The sequence below is a fragment of the Nyctibius grandis genome, chromosome Z, assembly GCF_013368605.1.
Source record: "Nyctibius grandis isolate bNycGra1 chromosome Z, bNycGra1.pri, whole genome shotgun sequence".
Taxonomy (NCBI): Eukaryota; Metazoa; Chordata; class Aves; order Nyctibiiformes; family Nyctibiidae; genus Nyctibius; species Nyctibius grandis.
The window spans coordinates 97803447-97824247 of NC_090695.1; the positions used below are offsets into that span (position 1 = coordinate 97803447).

General features: G+C 47.6%; 1 protein-coding gene across 1 annotated transcript; it reads right to left on the reverse strand.

The window, feature by feature from the left end:
- Positions 1-12725: 12725 nt before the first annotated feature.
- Positions 12726-13838, reverse strand: SSTR5 (somatostatin receptor 5). The gene has a single exon (XM_068423594.1). The coding sequence runs from the start codon at positions 13836-13838 to the stop codon at positions 12726-12728; it is 1113 nt and encodes a 370-aa protein (XP_068279695.1).
- Positions 13839-20801: the final 6963 nt, after the last annotated feature.

Genomic DNA, 20801 nt, shown 5'->3' on the forward strand with positions numbered 1-20801 from the left:
GAGAGAGATCCTGGTGCCAGCGGAGCCACTGGTGACCCTGGAAACCCAGGAGGCCAGATGTCATCGGAGAAGCACATTAATCCCAGGTCAGTCCTGACCCCTCTGAGATATCCCCCTGGAAGCTGCCGTTTGGAATTGCTGCGTCCTGCAAATGCCACTTGTACAAACTGAATATGTGACTTTTCCTCCTCACTTATACCCATTTTTATTGGAATAAAAAGGGATGCACTTAAGAAAGGTGCTCCTTTACCCCAGCTGTTGCTTGTTTTACTTCTGCACACGTACTTCAGCAAAGCACTTTGGTATCCAGCAGTTGAAAATCTGTTTACTGAGAGGTTTGCATGAACCTCAATGAATATTCATAACTGGGGACTTAAACAGGAATGGCAACAAGCAAATATATTTTGCAACCTTGTGAAGGTCAGATGGGCACAGGGCAAGGTTTCCTTGACCTTCATGTGCATGTGGGTGTTTGTTTTCAGTAGCGCAGCTAGAGAGCTCACATTTGTAATACTTTAATGAATCAAGGGGTTGGCCAAGAAAGGAGTATTTAAAGCTGAATAGGAAGTTTTAATTTGAAGAATTGTCTGTCGAGTTATTACAAATGTCAGTCAGTCCCTCAGGCTTAGTGACTGGATTTGAAATGTGTAAAAAAAAAATAACGGCATTGGGGAGTGTCACTTCTGCCTCTTGCTTTCTGGGAATGGCTGGCTGGGAGGACAGATTTTCATCTGAATTTGTCAGTCTTTGTCAAAACATGACATGTTTTGATAAAATGTGTTCAGAGATGCTGTCAGCTTGCCTGGCTCCTCAGAAATCCACCGCTAAGCTGCTGGGGAAACCCGTGTCTCCCCAAGAGCAGTGTATAGGCTTTGGAAAGAGCGAGTGGAGCTTCTGAAGGCACAATGCAAGTCTGAGAAAAAGCTTCTTGGGATGAGGAGAGGATCCCGGGGGGCAAAGGCTGCACGGCACTGGGGCAGATGGTCTGCAGGAGCCATGGGGGAGACCTGCAGGAGCAGAGCTGCTCCCAGAAAAAAAGCCCTGGCCAGGAAAAGGGCTGCCAAATTTACACTGAACTGCTTTACCTGGGCCACGCTGAGGAGATGGTGCCTCAGAGCCCAACAGGACCAACCCAGGGGCTGGATTCTCCCTGGGGGTGGGAAGCAGACCCTACGTGTGCTCTTGGCTGCAACTGCCACTGTGCTTCCTCCTCTAACCCCAGCTGGGAACAGGCATTCGTTATGAAACCGAATTCCCCAGACGGTTGTTTGTTGAAAGGTCATTTGGCTGTCTTATCTGAAAACTGATGCATTGAAAGCTTCCCTAAATTTGCTCATTAAATATGATGCATTGCAACATTATCAACGAAAATGTTGGCAGGCAGGCTCCTCGCTGGAACATCTATTTTCTGGTAACTGTGGTCCCTAATCCTGACCCAGGGGTAGTGGGTGTAGACGTGGGGTAGGTCTGGCTCCTGTTCAAAACTGGGATCCAAAATGATGCCTTTTCAGGCCAACCTTCTTTGCAAATTCTTGCAGCAGATAGATCCAAGGATGAGAAGAAGAGAAGTACAAAAGGCCAAAGTTGCAGGAGAGTTGATGGAGCTGGGGGAAGTTGTGGGAATGCCTGTGGGTCAGACTGGGTCTGACTTGAAGGAATGGCACAGCAAATGCAATCGAGAAGAAATCTCCTATCCTTAGAAGAAAGGCTTCATCTCCCTGCAGGACATCACTGCTCCTGCCAGGAACTACATGATCTGGGACACATTTCATGATGTAGAGAGCCCTCCAACCCAGCACAGTCCTTGGCAGTCCTGCCCTACTTTTTCAGAGACATTTAGCAGTTGCGTGTGGCTCTGTGCGTACATCAGGCCTTTCCACGAGTGGCGTTTCAGATACCACTGTCCTCCCAAGAGGACCATTGTGTTTGAGACCGACTTCCCAGCTCTCCCCATCAGCTCCCCTTGCAGACACAGCAGCAGCTGGCGAGGAAAACGGCGGCGTTAGGAGCGGTGCCCCCGTCCCCTCTCCCCTCCGCCAGCCTCTCGTAGCCATTTGTCAAAGCAGCGTGAGAGTCAGAAGCAGCACCGAAACGCTTTGCGCTGAGATTTTCAATTAGGGAACACAAAAGCCTGTTTAATAAACTCTTAGAGGCTTGTTAGCTGAGACATAATTAAGATTAATGTTGACTGGGGACCAGAGGAAACAGGGCTGAAAGTGAATCAAAGCGGGGCAGACAGTTTCCACCATTAGGATAATGCAAGAACGAGTTTTCTTCCTGCAATAGTGGATTGTATCAGGTACATTGCTATGCCGGAGGGAACCCTGCTTATATTTCCCTATTCTGTTAGAAGGCAAACATTAAAAGGGAGAAAAAGCTGTTTTCTTCCTCTTGTTCCCCCAAATGTGCTCACAGCCCTTTCACAGGCAGCTGTTTTCTCAAGAGCTTTGCGCACTCAAAGCTCAGGTGATAGCAGGTTTGGAATAAAGCTCCACACTCCGGGTTGACACGGAGACGGCTGTTAGGCCAGTCGATTTCTGATGCTTCCCCGGGGCTGTGATTGCCAGTAGGAAGGATGGCAAAATGAGGAACCCTGGCACACAAGCACAGCTGCTGCCTGGTTGGCCAGGCAGGTCTCACCCCAGCCTCAGACTGTGGCTTGGAGGGGGGCAGCCGCACACGAGCCTCAAGCTTTGCCAGGGGAGGTTCAGGTTGGACATGAGGAAGCATTTCTTCTCAGCAAGGGTCATTAGCCATTGGAAGGGGCTGCCCAGGGAGGTGGTGGAGTCACCATCTCTGGAGGTGTTTAAGAAAAGCCTGGACATGGCACTTAGTGCCCTGGTCTAGTTGCCATGGTGGTGTCAGGGCAATGGTTGGACTCAATGATCCCAGAGGGCTCTTCCAACCTGATTGATTCTGAGGGCTGGACAGACCGAGCCAGCATCCACGCACACACAAGGGCACAGGGCAGACATGACTCCTGCTCTCCCTGCTTTGATCTCAGTTTTATCAGCCTATTTTTCAGCTGTCTCACTATTCCCTTCAGATAAAACTTCTCTTGGTTAATTCCAAATATGATCAAATTCTATGGAGGAAAGAGAGAAATAATCTTTGCTCTGCTAATGGAATGCCAGATTTTAATTCTTTCCCATACATCTTAATTTATTAAAGTCCTTTTTCTTTCCGAGGCAGAAGATGTTCCTGGCTGAATTCATAAATCAAGCCAGGATAAGTGGGTGGTAAAATCCACCAGCAGTTACACACCAATGCCAGTGAAACAGCCCTGTCGCTCCTTCCAAGCTGGGTTTTCAGGCGTCATCTGGCCAACCACCCACTGCATTCTCCAGATGTCTCCCATGGATGCTGAGCTGTCTGTGGTTTCACTGCTGGGTATATACACCAAAAAACATATCAAAACTCAGGGATTTACAAATTCAGTTCCCACTTGTGATCATCTAGAACCATGTAACACTGCCTTCGGCAGCCATGTGCTCACTCTGGCAATGCCAGCAGGGAAGGATTGCCTTCCCTGCCCCAAATCTGGTGCCCAGATGCTGCAAAATCCCTGTGCTGCCAGAGGTCAGAGAGAGACATCAGAGAAAACAGGAGGGATGGGCTGTTTGGGGGATTCCTAGGTGAGATCAGTGAAGATGAGGTGTAGGATGGCACTGCTTGGGGCCAGGGAGGCGGCAACGGCAGGGACTGGGAAAAAATTCAATGGGAATTTTTGGAATGGGAACCTATCCTCCCTACAGAGCAGCAAAATCTGGGATCATGAGGTAGAGCATAGGAGGGAGAAAGAATCCAGGGCCAGTGTGCAGGGAAGCACTGTGGGAGGAGTGGATGGGCAAAGGCAGGCACACACTAAGGGGGAGGCTGGAGTAAGTGGGACACATCCCAAAACGACAGCTGAGTTGCACCCCATTAGTCAAACCCCTGACGTCTGCAAATGTCCTCAGGAGAAGGTGGGAATTGTTAAAATGTTGGCTCCGACACTACCACCTCTCACAAATCTCTGTGGAAAATAGCCCCCTCACTGTTCAGCTGCGAGGCAGAGGGCTTTAGGCATTTTTGTTTTGTTTCCTAGAATCTCAAGACATGCCTCATCATAAACTATGCACATACCGAATGAGCTGACGGAAGGTTACTGATGTTAATCACAAGCTGTGTGGAGACACAGAAAGAAAGATGAAAACCTGAAATGTGTACAAGCCGCAGGAGTCCCCAGAACTGCCTGTCTCGCTGCCATCCCCCATCCCTCATCCCGTGCTCTCTCATTTACATCTTTTTCAGGTAAAGACCAAATGCTTTTGTATGTTGGCTAAGTGCTCTGCTCTCCTGGGGTGCCCTGCTTCTTCCATCACCCACTGCTTAGGGGCCCCACTCCGTGTTTGTGCAGCTCCTAGCACGAAGGAGCACTGTCCTTGGTGCGCAGGCACTACAGCAATGAGCATGCTCAGCACTACCTGGACTTTCACTAATATTAGTGAAAAATAGTGCTGTAAATCAGTAGTTACACCAATATTGCCCAGAAATGCAAAACGACTCTCATGGGCCAGCCAAGCTGGATTTGTGTGGCTGTACTTGCATGGTGGCTAATTTAGGCTTTAGATAGGGTGCTACAATGATGCCAGACCAATTTGCACCTCTGTCTTTTCCTGCTACACCTCCTTCTGGGTGCAGTCATGTTGTCTCTATGAGCTGAAGTCTCATGGGACGACCCCCATTTGGTTTTACCCTACCTGATGGATTTGGCACCCAAGTTAGTGCCAGACCATGAGTCCTGCCTGTCACAAACCCAAAAAACTTTGCTAAAATTCCTGTGATCAACTCCCCTTCACTGACTTCAGAGCCAAATTCTCCTTTCTTGAAAGTCCGAGATAGTTTTCCTGCTGCTCCTGATTTGCATGGATGTACCCTGAGGACAGAGCTTAATTCACCATGCACTGACTACACCACCTTTGATCGTTCAGCCAAACACCAGTGCATGATCAAAAGGGAGAGAAAACAAGAAAATATGCAGAAATGGGTTAAAAAAAACAAAACCAAACCAAACCCCAAAACAGGGGTGGGGGAGAGAGTGGCTCTCCATCACCATTACTGTCTAACGCAGGAGCTGTGAGAGCACTGATTTATCAATTGCTAAATCTGTAGAGTAACACACAAAAAAGCTGTGCAAAACCCACGAGCCCATTTGAGCCCAGGTGAGGGTTTCAGTGAGAAATCTTTGCTAACTTGTCCAGTTAGGACTGAAATGGGTTAGGGAGGGTTCACCTGAGCTGCTACAGCAACAGGGAGCTGCATCACCTGCTGCCAAGCGGAGACAGGCAGGTTAGGTGGGACCAAAGCCACCTTCTCCGCAGCTGCAGGTGGCCCAAGTGGCCGTGGGGCTGAGGTCCCAGCAGGACAGCCCTGTCCTTCTGCTTTTGCGTGTGGCAGGTGTGTTTGGTGCAGGCAGACACTTCACATGCCAACCGGTGAAGGCAAATCAGCCAGGCTCCTGGGAGCAATCTCAGGAGTTGGCAAATACAGCGTTAGCATCTCTGTGGGACCTCTTCCATCAGGTTCTCGGGGTAGATGATGGATTTCATGATTAATAATATGCCCCTTCTCATCATCCTTCAGAGCATAAATCTTGCTCACGGTGGAGCGAAAGGCTGAAGAGACCAAAGGCTGCATATAAATGCCTTTGGGCTGGACAGGGGCATTTCAGTGCTGCGGCTCAGCTTGAAATGGTTAACGATGGCCAAGGAAAAGAAATACATTCTCCTTTGTTCTGTCATTGTGGAGAAAAAGAGAAATTAATAATCTATTTCTGTTCCTAACTGGGCAGGCTTTGGAAGCCTGCTTTAGCAGCTAGGCCTGAAGCCCAGCTCTTAGCTTACCTGACTGCCTCAGGCTTGAATTTTTAGTCATCTTCCATGCTTGAGCTTCTAGGAGGGATCCTGACCCCCATCACCCAACATGGGAAATGGCTAGATTGGGTCAAAGTCCTCTTTAGTTTCCATCTGACAGGAAAGTAGATCATGGGGGAAGAGGGTAAGATGTAAAACCAGATTGAACTGGATTACAACTGGATCTGAAAGCACTTCTTCCTTGGTTTCAACAGTTGAAAATATCTGCAAAAACCTCCCCTTCATCCCAGAACACGCTTCCTCCTTCATCGATCATTGCAGACATGGCTCTGCTCATTGCTGCCATCCCTTTTGTTTTGCAAGCCCTTTTTTCCCTCATCAAGTTATGCATAATTGCTTCAATTAGGAGCATCAGCTGGCAAAAGTCACCCAGCCGGAGATGGACCTCCAAGCTTCAGTTGTCTTACGCCCCCTAAACCAAGCTTCCCTCTCTTAATTGTTTCCTTAATGGTTTAATTCATTAAAGGGGCAACCTAATTGCAGGTAATGTTTATTCACTGTCACCATTCTGCCAAATGAGAAGAGACAGTCATTGATCATGTCAGGTACCTTTGGCCTTCATGGAAATACCTGAAAGGCAAAGAGGTCACGGTGGCAGGGAAAGGTCTGCATGGAGGAGGCATCGCAGCCCCCTCTCCCCAGCAGCCCGCCCCAGAAACCAGGGGCCTATGATGTCCCTGGAGGTAGTTAAAAGGCTTCAGCTTTGCTGTGTGGGTTGTTTGATACTTGCAGGCTTTTAACATCTAAAGAGTCATTATCTGCTGTCAGCTTCTATTTTCCTGATTGTCACCTCAGTGCTGCAACTGGGGACGGTTTGCAGTTGTTGCACAGCAAAGCACGCTGACAGCAGGAGGGATGCTCTTGCCTGTAGACCAAGAGAGCTGATGATGGTTGTTAAGGCTGGTCACACTTTGCTTCCAGTGACACCCAAAGGACTGTTGGCTTGAGCAGAGTGACTCTGGATTGTCTCAAGGGCAGGAGAAAGCACAGTTTGACTCGGTTGCTTTGGCCTCCTGTGATAAGGATCAGCCCTGTATTTTTTGGGCATGCCTGGGTTGAGAGGAAGATGAGTCAATCCAGCTGAAAACCTGCTGTGTCCTCTGCTCAATCTATTTAACCAGAGACTCTGCTATAATGCAAATTAGGAGCGTGCCTAATTTTTAAACGTATATAAAAAGAATTTGGCAAAAACAGTTCCCTGCCTTTTTTATGTTATTTTAGCAACAGAAATGATATATTTCTCACAGATCACGCTGCCGCTTTGTAATCCTTTCTGTATTTTCACAGCACAGTCAAGTCATTTACTTGCCAGCCATTAGCAACCGGCAGAGAATAAAATCAGTCAATACTATTTAGATAAGGTGTGGTTGGTTATAAAGCGCTGGCAGAACCCTTCCAGTGGCCATGCTTTGAAATAAGTCATCAGTACAAGCTGGCAGATGCAGGCTGATAACTCACCCACTGAAGGTCTCTGGTACCATGGCCCTGTTGGGGAGAGTTGTCTTGCTCCGACAGATGGGATGGTAGTAAATCTCCAAAGAGGCTTCTGAAGAGTAAATCCTGCATTGACGCTGGATGCAAAACCTCTTGAAAGCGCCTGGCTATACTGGCGATTTTCAGGGAGGAGGAAAGGAAGGATTCACTTTTCTTTTACATTTTAGTTCAGACAAGTGTAGGGGTTTTGAGGAGGTCTGGATGAAATGCCTCAATGCACGAAGGACAGCAGCACCCTGCTCACGTAGGTCTGCTTGGAGGGCAGGAAATATGCCCGTGGATCAGAGATAGGGGGAGAAATTGCGGATGAGGATTAGCACGATCAGAACATGGACCACGACAGATAAGATGGAACATATATCAGGGACAAGTCTGACTACAGAAGGACTAGGACAGGCTCCAGCAGCCTGGGTTTCATTCCTATTTTAGCATTCAGGACGTCAAAGACCCTACTTCATGCTGTACGCTGAAATGCTCCTTCATGTGATTTCCCAAGGCTTTACCCAGGTTTCATTCCTCCTCTTCTGTCACTGTGTACAAATTACCTGCATTTTCTCCATAAAGTGAGAATATTTTTTCTAGCCTATACCGCCCACACATACATAACCTCTAAGTGCTAGCAAAAGTTATCTGACTCATATAGCATTTGCCTAATTGCTATCGTGGCTGTCGAGTATTGCACGTGGCTGGTATCGGTGACACCGAGTACTTACCCAGGTTTCATGGGAGTATTGCTTGGGATGGCTTAGCATCATCATCCTGGCCGTGCCACTGATGGATGATGTGTTAACGTGTTGGATGGTCCATCAAGGCCCGGTTTGTATGATCTATTCCATCATCTTTGCCCCAAGAGAGCCATACTGAAACCCAATTTTCTTTCAAAGTGGTCCCTCTTGGAGAGGGTAATGACAAGCAGGCTCACAGTGCCCAGAGCAAGCTGCAAATTTCCTGGAGATGCATTGTTGATGAGAGACACCTGATTGTCCATCTAACACAGCTTTTACCAGCACAACCCCCACCCGAAGAAGGGAAAGGAGACTTATGTCTAAGACACATATAATCAATGCACCAGAACTTATCCTTCTCATAAAAAGCAACTATTCCTGCAAGATGCTGACAAAACTGATGTAAACTCCATGGTGCTGGACCGAACATGCACTTTGTGTCATCCCTCCCTCATTAGTTCCCCTGTTTTTAGGGGAATATATTGCATTAAATTACATGTGTTTGCAAAACAAGAATTCCTTCTGAAATGCACATTTATTCATTCCCTGGAGCGTGACCATTACTGTCTGCTTAGTAAATAAAATTATTTTTGATTCTTTTTAAATTAGAAAACAAATCAGTCATTAGCCTAATGGAAAGCTTTTTTCAATCTCATTGGTACATGCTGCACACATTTCTAAAATGTTTTCTGTATTTTTTTATGGCAAATTAATAGAAGCCAAGTCCTGCTTCCCTGGCTGAAAGTCAAGAGAGGAATCAGAAAGAAATTCAGATGTTTCTGAGTTTTTCCGCATTCTGGTGCCATTCTTTCTTGCAAGGAGTTAATCTTCAGTGCTTTATCAAGACCAGTTTCCTTTGAAATCAAGGGAAAGAGGATCCCTGGCTTGATCAGCAGATGGATCATGCTCTTCAGCATCCTTTGTGTCTTTCTGATCATCACTTGCGGTCAGAGCATCACAGAATCAATCAATCAGGTTGGAAGAGCCCTCTGGGATCATCAAGTCCAACCATTGCCCTGACACCACCATGGCAACTAGACCATGGCACTAAGTGCCATGTCCAGTCTTTTCTTGGGGGCCAATGAAAAAAAGAGTGATTAATGAGGCATAACCCTTCACCATGGACGGCAAATTTGATTTCACACTGAAATCAGCACTGATTTGCTCCACTTCTGCTCGATCCTGATGTGGGAGTAAGCTCCAGGGCTAGCTTGGACATGCCAGTGGAGCAGCCCCGATGTCCCAGGGGGCTGAAGCCTCTGTGTCCCCAAGGGGACAGTGCTGCCACCCGGGAAATGAGCTGGGGGCTAAGATAACAGCCCAGGGAGGAGACCTTGGGCAGGCTTTTCACAGCAGGTGACAGACCCAAGAGTTACCATCATAAGGAACAGCCAAATTACTTGAAAAAAAGATTTTTTTAGGACCCAGAAATTATGCAAACAATCTTTAGGTTTTGTTTATTCGATGCATAAATTGTATGCTTTGTCCAGAGTGTTTTAACAGAGGACAGTGAAGACAATCTCTGCAGCATAAGCCTGAAGACCATGGCAGGAGATTAGTGCGTGGTAACTCCACACAAGACATGCTGACCTGACCTTGGGTCAGAGAAAAGAACAGAGAAATTTTGCTGCATACACAAAGAGCTTATGGTTTGCACTAAAACTCATCCTCTGTGGTAAAATATGATGCTTTTGTTAGCACAATATTAATGTTTATGAAGAGTCTTGGCATGATGCTGTTGGCTTTTCTTTCCAGCATGTTATAAAATCATCATGGAAAGAAAAACAGAGTGTCCCTAATGCACCGGATTATTGTTACACTGGTGTCTCCTGATACCGCACCAGATTAACGTGACAGAGCAATAAAACTCTGGATCTTCATTTATCACACCTCTTTAGCTCTCTCCCATGCTCAGAGAGGTTCAAAATGAATATTAGCTTTTTCCCTGAAGAGAAAATAAGAAGTTACCCAGAAAACATTGATATTTCAACTCTGCCAATTTTTACTCAAGTGTTGGTCTTGTGAGTATTCTTCAGTTCTTTTGTGTTCTTACCTCATCCACTGAGGAGGTTTTTTATTTCCTTTGGTTTTGGAGTTTATTTTTCCATCTGCTTCTCGTTGTATTGTGTGATCTCTAGGTGTGTGGCTTATTCGAGCAACGTGGTTTTATTTTTGTGTTAGAGTAACACTCACACAGTCCCTGTGTGTTTGATACACCTCAGTCTGAAAGGTGTCTAAAAGGGGTGTCCGATCCTGGGATGAAATGTTGGAGGGACATTTTGGGTTTGCTATCTACCCTCTGTCCTCAAACCACCACACTGAGGCTGCTGGTGGTTTTGTCCGACTCCAAATTCCCTCATCTCTATTCTGAGCAACCTTCTGGCAAACCAGTACCCAACTCACAACTTCTCTATGCCATACGCTGGGCTCTGCCCCAACTATAAGCTTATTTTAAAATATAAAAGGCTCAGTATGAGACTGTTGCTCCTTGTACATTTTAATTCTGTTGGTGCTGCTGCCAGTCCCAAGCACATCAAAGGTTTCTGTTGGACTGCTGGTTTCGAGGCTGTTGGGTGCACTTGCTTTCAAGTTTATCAGTAATAATCCTTCATAATCCCCAAGTGAAATGATTTCTCTTAAAAATGAAGACTGAGATACCCAGGCAGCCCTTCTCTCAGGCAGCCTTAGGTAAATACTGGTGAGGACTGGCAATGATGACACCCTTCCCCTCTGATTTTTATGGAGCTCCAAGCACATTGGCAGGAGACAACAAATTATAGTATGAATAACTCTCTGGTTTCTTGATTCTGCTTATTTCCCCTGTGCTTAAGAGCTCAGCTGCTCCAGAGGATCAAGCCGGTGATGGACGATGGCATAGATGTACTCAGCAACACACTTTGACTTGAATTATGCATCCCTGTGCTTCTGCAGAGCAAGCTACCAATGCTGCATGCATGGGGCACCCTCCCTCTGCGAGAGCATTAATTATTACTGCTGCTTGCAAAATGATCTGTGAACTAAAATGGGATTTTCTAATTCTGTCACTGGAGAAGAACTTCTGGCTAATCAACTGGAGGCAGATGGAGTTGGCAGAGATGGCATAAAGGCCTGCACTAATTACTCCATGTGTCTCAAGAACTGATAAGAGAGTTGATTTATGCCTGGAACAGCCTGATAATTCCGGAAATAATAGATATTACATGACTTAATTAATCAATGTAAACCTGGTTGTGCTGTGATTGTGAATTAACGGCCATGATATAGTGCAGGTGTATGGAAGGTGGGCTACAGCCTGCTTCTGCAAGAAGCCTAAATGTACCTACTAGTGGCCCAAACCAAGGACCAGGCTCTCGATACATCTTGCAATTGTCTCTCATTGCATCTGGTGAGTTCTTGCACTTGGGGAATGTGAGTGTGGCCACGTATGATGGCACGAAGAAGGAAAATGGTGCATATATATACATAGCAACAGTGGGTAGGAGCAAGAACTTATTTAGGAATCGGTCCATCCTATGAGTTCATGCTAAATAGTTGCATCAAGAGTAAGTAGTTTTAAGGCCGAGTGGTTTTAGCTGAGGCTATTGCCCTGCCTGGACAGGACAGCTGAGATGTCTTCTCCTTTTGTATCGCCTGCCCTGCTTGCTATTATACACAAATAAATTACCTTACAGAGGACTGTTTGACCTGTGTGGGTGACGGTGATCAAAGACTCAGCTGTATCTTTTCTGCGCGGTGCCTGACAGTGCTTGGCGAAGCCATGAAATGGGCAGTCAGAAAGGGATTGAACTTGTTTTAATTTCTGAAAATACAGTGTATATTCATGTCCATACTTACATTCAGAACCAATAAATGTACACAACAGCTTTCCAGGACTGCACGATCATCGTCACTTACATAATAATAAAGTGGTTACATTACATTTTATACGCAGTTTGGTTTAGAATGTGAAAGTATTATGAATACAGTGAATCTTTTCAACAATGTTTTCCTAGTCTTGTTTTTATTCTTTCTTATTGTGTTTGAAAGATTCCCAAATCCTATGAACCTCCTATATGGGTTAATGACAGTAAAACAATGTAAATGGACTACACAGCACTTTATAACCATGGCTCATACACAATTTCAGGATCAGTGCTGTGGTCTTTTTTGTATGAAACTTCCTCTAAAGAAATAGTGTGTTTCTATTAAGAGATCCCCTTGAAGACTTCCAAAGATATTATCATCTAAGCTGTTTTCTGCTTTGAGCTGATCCCAACAGTGCAAAGCAACCATAAACTCAGCTTAACCAGGTAGTTAAAACAGGTTTAGTGTTGTTTTGCATCACTAGAGCAGTGTATACCAGTAAATCAGTTCTCTAGAGTACAGAAAGTGGTAACACATCTGACTTAGCTAAAACACCATAAGAGCTTCACACAGCCCAGTATAGCCCATAACACTTTCAGGTGGGAAAGGGAGGGGAGTGAAGAGAAGTCTATGTACATTTATTTGAGCTTGTGGGTCTTCAGATTTTAGCTTTGCTATGAATTCATCGCTCCTTTACGTGCTCAAGTTCTCCAAGCCTACAAGTGCTTTGCAGTACCAAACCGTGCCCTTAGACCTTGCTAGTTTGCATATGTCCATTGAATTCAATATTTCTCTGGGTTAACATCGATTCCTGCAAGCGGCTGCTGTTCTCTTGCCTGTGTTCAATGGGGTCACCATCCTCTACACCATTGCCCTTTCGGAGGCAAAGGACTTTCTGAAAACTCTGCTTGAAGTTGTCAGAAAGAAATCCATAAAGAATGGGGTTGGCACAGCTGTTTGCATAGGACAGGACCACCACAAAGAAGTACACCCCTACCAACACAGGGTCTTCTGGCAGTATAAATATCAAATTGACAATGTTCATTGTGTAAAATGGAAGCCAGCAAAACACAAAGACCACCACAATGATCACCACCATCCTAGTCACCTTCCTTTCTGATCTCCTGCGCCTTGTAGACCCAACGCGGATCCCTGAAGATTTGACTTTAATCACAATCAGAAGGTAGCAGAGACAGATGACCAACAAAGGACCAAAAAAACCAAGGACCGATGTGTAAATGATGAACGCTGCTGACCAGATGTTGACGGGCTCTGGCCAGTTCATGTTGCAGGTCTGAAAGTCTTCCTGCACATCCGAAAAGATGATGACTGGAAGCACCACCAAGAATGAGAATGTCCAGACAGTCACACTGATGAGCTTGGCCACCCTGGGACGTCTCCACTTGGTTGATTTAATGGGATGAACTACTGCCAGGTAGCGGTCCATGCTCATCACAGTCAAACAAAAAATACTAGTGAATTGGTTAATACCATCTACAGTCATAACCAACCTGCACAAAAAGGAGCCAAAAGGCCAATAGGAGATGGCGTTCTGGGTGGCCAGGAAGGGCAGGCCCAGCATGAAGAGCACGTCGGCAACGGCTAAATTCAAGATGTAGATGTTGGTGACCGTTTTCATCTTGGCATAGCGCAAAACCACATAAATGACCAATGTGTTGCCGCTGAGTCCGACTGCACATACGAGGAGATAGCAGATGGGAATCAGGACTTTGTGGATGTATTTGAACGAGAGCTGCTCTGAGAGCGTCCCATTCTCCGTCACATTTGTCAGCAGTGAGGAATTCGCATCGCTGGAACTAGCTTCTGTGCTAAATGTGTTGGAAAAGTACAAAGGATCCATAACTTATACTCCTCAGTTTTTCTTTTAAGGCTAAGAGAGATTAAACTTCATGGGCATCTTGTGCCTAGAAAGAAAAAAAAAAAAAGGAAGAAAAAGAGAGAAAGAAAGAGTGAATTCAAAGTAGACAAGTTTTACACATCATTTAATTTTCTGTCTATAGTCAGAATTTGTGTTTGAATTACGCAGTTGCCACACATGATGAGATCAATGCCTGAACAAAGGAACTGCACAATGATAGATCCCAAGTGCTCATCCCAGTAGATGGTGATATCTGTTTGATTTTCACAAGCTCCGTGCAGTGGGGTCAGGGCTGGCTGTAACTGTGACGATGGGAGGCTGCATGGCAGTAACACGGCATGCATCCCGCCGGGAAAGGCAAGCGAGAGGAGAGAGCGTGGTGGCCAGCACACTTCACATTCAGAGGCAGAAGCTTCTTGCAGCGAAGGAGTCTGAATGCCCTGGCACATGGACTGTTTGGGTCCAAAGCTTTCTGGTAACAAGGCCAGTCCTTCCTCTGCTGATGAGAAATGTTAATTCTTGCATGCCTCCTGTGTCCCTTGGCAAGCAAACTTCACCGTTTGACTGTCTCACTCTCCATAACCTGTCGTACACACATGTTCCTCTTTTGTGTAATTAAGGAGCAGGGGGATAATACCCTCTACTGCCCAATTTGCACCAAAATACACAAATCCAGAATACACCTTTCCTCCTAACTTTCTGTCTAAAAATTGATACAGAAAATGTTAGAAGATAATTTTGAAAGACTGACCGAGCAGCGCATACAAACCAGACTGAAAGCAGAGCCCTGGCATTAGTGCCGAGAGCTTTAAAGTCCAATTTGGTGCAATTCTGCTGTCACTTAGCGGAGGGTGCCTGGAGAGGCTCAGGGACTGACTCAGCCCCACCTCGCTCCTGTACAAGCTCTGGATGCTTTCAGAATCCAGAACCAAAGATAGTTCCTGGCTCTTCATATCTGAAGCTCCACTGCAACGTTTCCCAGGTCTCCCTGTTTACACAGAAACAGTCGCAGTTTGATATATTCAAATGCCACTTACTGCTTGGCAGAACCAATTGAGAACCCCCAGGGAACACTGGCAGCTGTGTAGGTGGGGAAACAAAACCTTCCATAACAACTGACAAAACCCTACAAAAAAAATCAGTTAACTCCAAGATGGACAGGACCGTGTCTGAGAACACTCTCCCATCGGGTCATGCCATGCACACACAGATGTGAAGGCTGCAGTGGAAAGGAACATGCTGTTTCTTTTCCATCTCTCAAGACTATTCTTCTGTTGGTGTTGCTGAATCCCTCTCCTCTCACCCTGAAGGGTGTTTTTTGTCTAAGAAACACCTTTCTTCTGCAAGAAATCCAAACTGCAGTGGGCAGCTTCAGGACACACTACAGCTGAACAGATTTGGCGATAGAATATGTTTTGTTAGACAATCTCAAGAAGGTAGAGAATTTCCAGCACTCTGTTTCTATGGCATGCTTGATTCACATGAATATTTTTTCATTCTTTGCCTGAACACGGTCTAAGTAGGTGTTTATAAAGCTTTCTGCTATAAAAAGTTTAAAGCATCTGCTACAAAAGAGTGGAGATTCAAAACACCAAATCTGGCCCAAGATCTCTCCCAAGCCTGGCCAGCAGACTGTGGTGAAGGTGCTCATGCAGGATGTGCCCAGCAACTTTTATTCCCATTGCCTGATGGTTAGGTTTCCATAATAATCTGGGGGCATGAATCTGGATCCAAAAACACCCAACCCACATTGCACCCACACCTTTCAAGCACAAGCAGAATTCTGTATCATGTAAGCATGCAAAATACTTCTTGTCTCCAAGAGCAATGCAAACACCTCCACGGGCTGGTTGCTGCGCTTTCTCTTTGGGTGAGAAAAACGGCAGTGGGTGAGTGTAGAAGTCCCTCCAGCTATGAGCAGTAATCATAAATATGCTGTTCTGATTTGGAAACGTGCAGATGGGAAGTAGGTGTCTCACACGTAACTCTGTGGCTGGGAGGAGATGTACCAGAGAAATCAGAAATCCAGGGTGGTTGGGATGGTAAAGAGCTGCCAAAGCTCAAACAAATGCTGGCTTGAAGATGGAGATGAGAAAGGGGCGGGGAGGATCTGCAGGTTCTGAATATGCTGCTGTGGTGTTTGGGGTTTCGGTATTGCAGCCATGGGCACAGTGCAAGGGTTGTTGCAGTCCCTGACAGCACACTGCAGGGAGAGGTCAGCTGAGACCATGCTCCTTGTGAATTAAACAGGACTAAACTTATTGCTTAAGAAAAGGCAAACTCCAGTTCTGGCAAAGAATGGACTTTCAAATCCTGTTCTGACACTAATTTTAAGTTATAAAGTCATATTAAAACTCAGATTAGATTATTTGGGGGGAAATCTGGGAGAAGCCAAAGCAGCACCACACTCCTCTTGGGCTGTGAGGGTTTTGATCTTTGGAAGATCAGAATGGGGATGCGAGGTGCTTAGAGCTGTCCAGATCTGAAAACTGAGCCCCTCGTTCAGTGCTTTATCCACTGAGCCATTGAAACCTCATTGCCTTTGCCTTGTAGCCACTGGTATTTTGGGATTCATTATGGCATGGCAAGAACAAAAAGCATCTGAACAGCTGCAAAAGCATGTTTTGCTGGCTGTCTTTGATGAGCCTAGATGGTTTTTCTCTCTGTCTAGCTGATAGCTTGCCCCTCACCAGCACAATTTCAGCTGAACTTATATTGCCACTACAGCAGTTAACAACCATGAACCACAACAAAGGATGACTAAATATAATTAAGGCATGCTGACTGATACCTTATACACTTGTTTTGGTATTCTTAATTAATGGATTAATAAAAAAAGCACCTCTAGGGGACTTCCATCCAGATTTTTTTTGCCTTTGGTGTTTGATCTCCAAGACATCACACTGGTATACTCCATAAATCATGTGCTTTCTGTTTAAAACACACAAACCAAAAATGACAAGCTAAGGAGCTAAGAACATAGATCCAGAGTAATCACTAGTATAATTCCAAGTTCTCCTTTTACAGAGCAGTACCCTGAAAAAATAAACAGGCATCCACTGCAGCTGAACGTACCTGACTACCTGTGTCCCTGCCCAAGAAAACTGAGAGAAGCAATAGCAGAGATGTTACGGTACAGACCATTCTGCTCAGAAGGTGGTATTTAGCCTTTGTGAAAACTTCTCTAGCAGGTATCCTAAACAAACGTGCTTTTGCTGGGCACCAGAGCAGGTATCCATCTCACAGCACAGAGCAGCCCGCTAGTGACTGAAGCATCATCACAACATAAGGAAGAACAAACCCTAAAACTGTCCAGGCAGATCAAGGTTGAAATTCTTCCTGGCTGTGTTTACAATAGCAAAGCAAAAGTAACTCTATAAAGTGCATTGCATCGGAGTCAAAGCTGGGCATAGCTGGCATCAAGAAGGAATTACATAAAGAAATCTAATTTTATAAGTCAAGGTTTGATCTCGCTGCCTATTTACCACTGGAATCGCAACTCTCTCTTATGCTGCATCAAACATGATTGCTGCAAAGAGAATTACGACAAGAGAAGAGCAGATTACTGCTTCCAGGTGCAGAATAACTAGCAGGAACAGACAACATGGTAATCCAGACAGATATGCTTTTATAACAGATGGCCTTGGTAGTAATGGGAAGAAAAGCACCTGGATACGTATCCAAGAAGTATTTAATAACAGCAGAACTTCATAATTTTTCCCCCTTGTCCCATGGAGTTGGCCACAATGTGTTAGTGGAGCAATTTGCTGTAACAAAACAAAGAAATGCTCTCCTGGTCCTTTACTAAATTTTCCCTTTTGGGGATGAATGTTGATCACCTGCTTCTTCAGATACAACCTGTGGGGCCTCGTGCTTTGCATTGGCATGGATGGAGGAGGCAGAGCCGAGGGAGAGCGAGCTGCTGGTGGAAGGGGACGGGAGGGAGGTGGTGGTGTGAAAGCTGGTGTGACCTGGCAGAGCAGCTCTGAAATAACACAAACACCCAGGCAGGGCTCTGCGTGAGGAGGTGGGAAATGCAGCATCATGCCAAGACCTACTTCAACTTCTTACAGTTATAATAATGTTCTTGTGCTAAACCAGTAGCTCCCTGAGAGCATAGAAATCCCATCATTTCATATAGAGAATTATTGATTTTCCCCACTCCCTACCCTATTCCACCACCTGGGGTAAAAATGCAAAAGGATTCAGCTCAGATGCGAACTTTCTCCTTGTTAAAATCTGCCATTTGATATTTCTCAGGGTATGTTTCTCACTCCAGAAAACTGGAGTGATTGATTTTCTCTACAGAAGACATAACAAAACAACTTTCTTGCACTAAATTGGCTTTCTGTTTTGACTGGTTGTATTGGTACTGAACACTGATCAACTGAAGTCAAAACTGACTAATTTATTGCCACTTTTAGCACTATCAAAATATTTAGGAACTTTATTTTCAAGTTGGTAACACTGTTACCACCCTGCTCCGGCCAGCCCAGTGTTTCCTAGAGCACTCTGCAGAGATGTTACCTGATAACTTAATCCTATTTCTAGTTTACAAACAAACAGCCCATTAAACACTTTTGCTTTCGACAAATATTTACAAAATACTTTTTTTCCCCAAACACATTTCAGGCTCTGTTATGGTCAGAGATTACTCACTTTGGCTGAGCTGGTCCTGTCACACGAACAGTCCTGTAAATCAAATGCTTCTGGTTTTTCTCCCAGATCAGCTGATTTAAGCAACTTCAGCCAGAGGAAAGTGTGGAGCCCAATATCTCCACGCTCACACCCGGGCAGGTGAGGCTGGGGCTGAACTCCGGTGACTGCACCGGTGCATCGCTGTAACCGGGGGTTTTTACAAAAATGTTTCTCTTCTGCCTCTCTCTCGTCTGCAATCCATTGACATCAACTGATGTCAGGGATGTGACAGCTTCAAAGACAATTCAGCTGAGGAGCATTTAACTACGGGCCGGGTCTGCTTGCAGGCTGTGGGAGAGCTGAAACAACCACAGATCCCTTCAGCTCAGGCACCCCTTCCAGGAGAGAGCCCCTGGGTCAGACCGAGCTCGGTAACAGCTTCTCTTGCTGCACGAAGTGGAGCAGCTCCAGGAGTGGACTCTTGGGGATCCTTTCCCACCAGCGGTCCCATGGCCGTCCCAAGGTGTGAGGTCTCTGGACCTCCCAAGGTGCGAGGTCTCTGGCTCACCCCACACCAGCAGCACAGATCCACTCCAGCCACCGAGCCCTGGTGACAAGGTCCCCCAGGAGCTGGGATTCCCAACACAAGCTCTCGCAGACTGATCCCAGCACCCTGAGTACTGGCTGCCTCGTGTGACCTGCATGTCTCCTCCCCCACAAAACTATAAAAAGTCTCTAGTTTACCCCAATGCAAGCCTGCAAATTCAAAACACCTCAGCCTGGTTGTTCTTACCCTGCTCTCCAGTGCAAAGGTCTGGGCACAGGGACCAAGCCATGCCCAGCTCTGCGGGCACTGAAGAAAGCCAGCGAGGCACATGGGCACATGGACACACGGTGCTACTCCCAGCCCAGACCGATTGTGACTCGCTTTGATTTTGATCATCCACTTCTTGCTGACCACCCTGGAGCACACCGACCCCCTGCGCTTCCCTCCCGTGTTTTATCAGGGAGGAGCATCGTGCGCCAGCTCTGTCCCCCCGTGGCTTTCCGTGCCCGTCCCGCCGGGCTGGGCAGCGCCCAGGGCTCTGCCACCCTTTCGGGTCGCGGTAGGACTCAAACTGCGCATCGCGGGTGGCGAATCGGGCTGTGCCTGCGCGTCCCTCCCGCAGGTGCCTTCCTCCTCCCTTACAAGCGGCCCCTTTAAAGCAACGCTAAGGATGCTCCTGCTTTAAACACCGCATCCTCCGCTCGGCCAGCGGGTCCCCTCCAGCCGGGACGGGCTCCCTCCGCTCTCCCGCAGCAAAAGCCCCGTACGAAGGGCAAACTCGGGGGAACCGCAAAGCGGACCGAGCGCTCCGGTGGCTCATTCGTCCCAGAGAGCCCTCAAAAGCGGGATGCGCTTTGCAAAGCCCCAGCCTGCCCCGTCCCCGTCCCTCCTGCCTCTCCACCCATCCCCTGAGGCTCCCCCAGCCCCGCTCGCTGTTCCCTTCTCCCCCGGCGATCGTTACCTGCAGCTCCAGGGACTCCCCGCCACCGGGTTCAGGCAGGAGCCGCCCCGCTCCCCCCGGGGCTGCCGCGTTGCTCCGGCTGCAGCCCCCCCGCCCCGGGCCGCTCCCCGAGCCGGGAGCGCACCCCGCGCTCCGCCGCTTCCCTCGGGCGGCGGGCGGGGACCGCGGCCGCTCCCCCGGGGAGGAGGGACGGCGCTCCCGGGGGAGGCTGCCCCCGGCGGGGGCGGTGGAGCAGCGGCAGGGGAGGGTGCCACAGCCCGGGAGGGGACAGCCTGGGGCCACCCACTCTGCTGAAAGTTGGGTGGAGGTCGGGAGCCGTCGGTGCCGGAGGCAGCAGCCCTCTGCCGGGATGCTCCGCCCGCCCCTCGGCGTGCCTGTGCCCCCTCCCCAAGCTCGGGGACACCCTTACCTGGCTCTGTCGCCCCGCTGTGCTGCCGGTCCCCCCGCACCCCGAGGAGGCGGCAGCCCCCTGCCACGGGTGCGGGGTCTGCGCCTTGCGGGGGGAGCGGCGGCTCCTGGGAGGGGCTGGGGGCACCCACTCTGTGCCCGCGGAGAAGAGAAAAGGCTATCACAGGAGACCCGCATGTCCTCCCCTGGTCTAGCTCCCTTCCAGCTCCGAGAAGTCCTTTTAAAGGCTCCTGCAGGCTCGTCTGGAGCGAGCCCCCTCCCTCAGCGCAGGGCACTCGCCGCTGCTCCTCCGCCAGTGCCGCTCCTTCGGCGACAACGAGCAGGGACTGGCATCTTCATCCCATTTATTTTACGCTCCTGTCCCTGGGCGCTGAGCACGAGGGAAGACGGA

Bases quoted from the DNA above. Each gene is read 5' to 3' on its own strand.
- SSTR5 (XM_068423594.1), bottom strand. From the start codon at position 13,838: ATGGATCCTTTGTACTTTTCCAACACATTTAGCACAGAAGCTAGTTCC.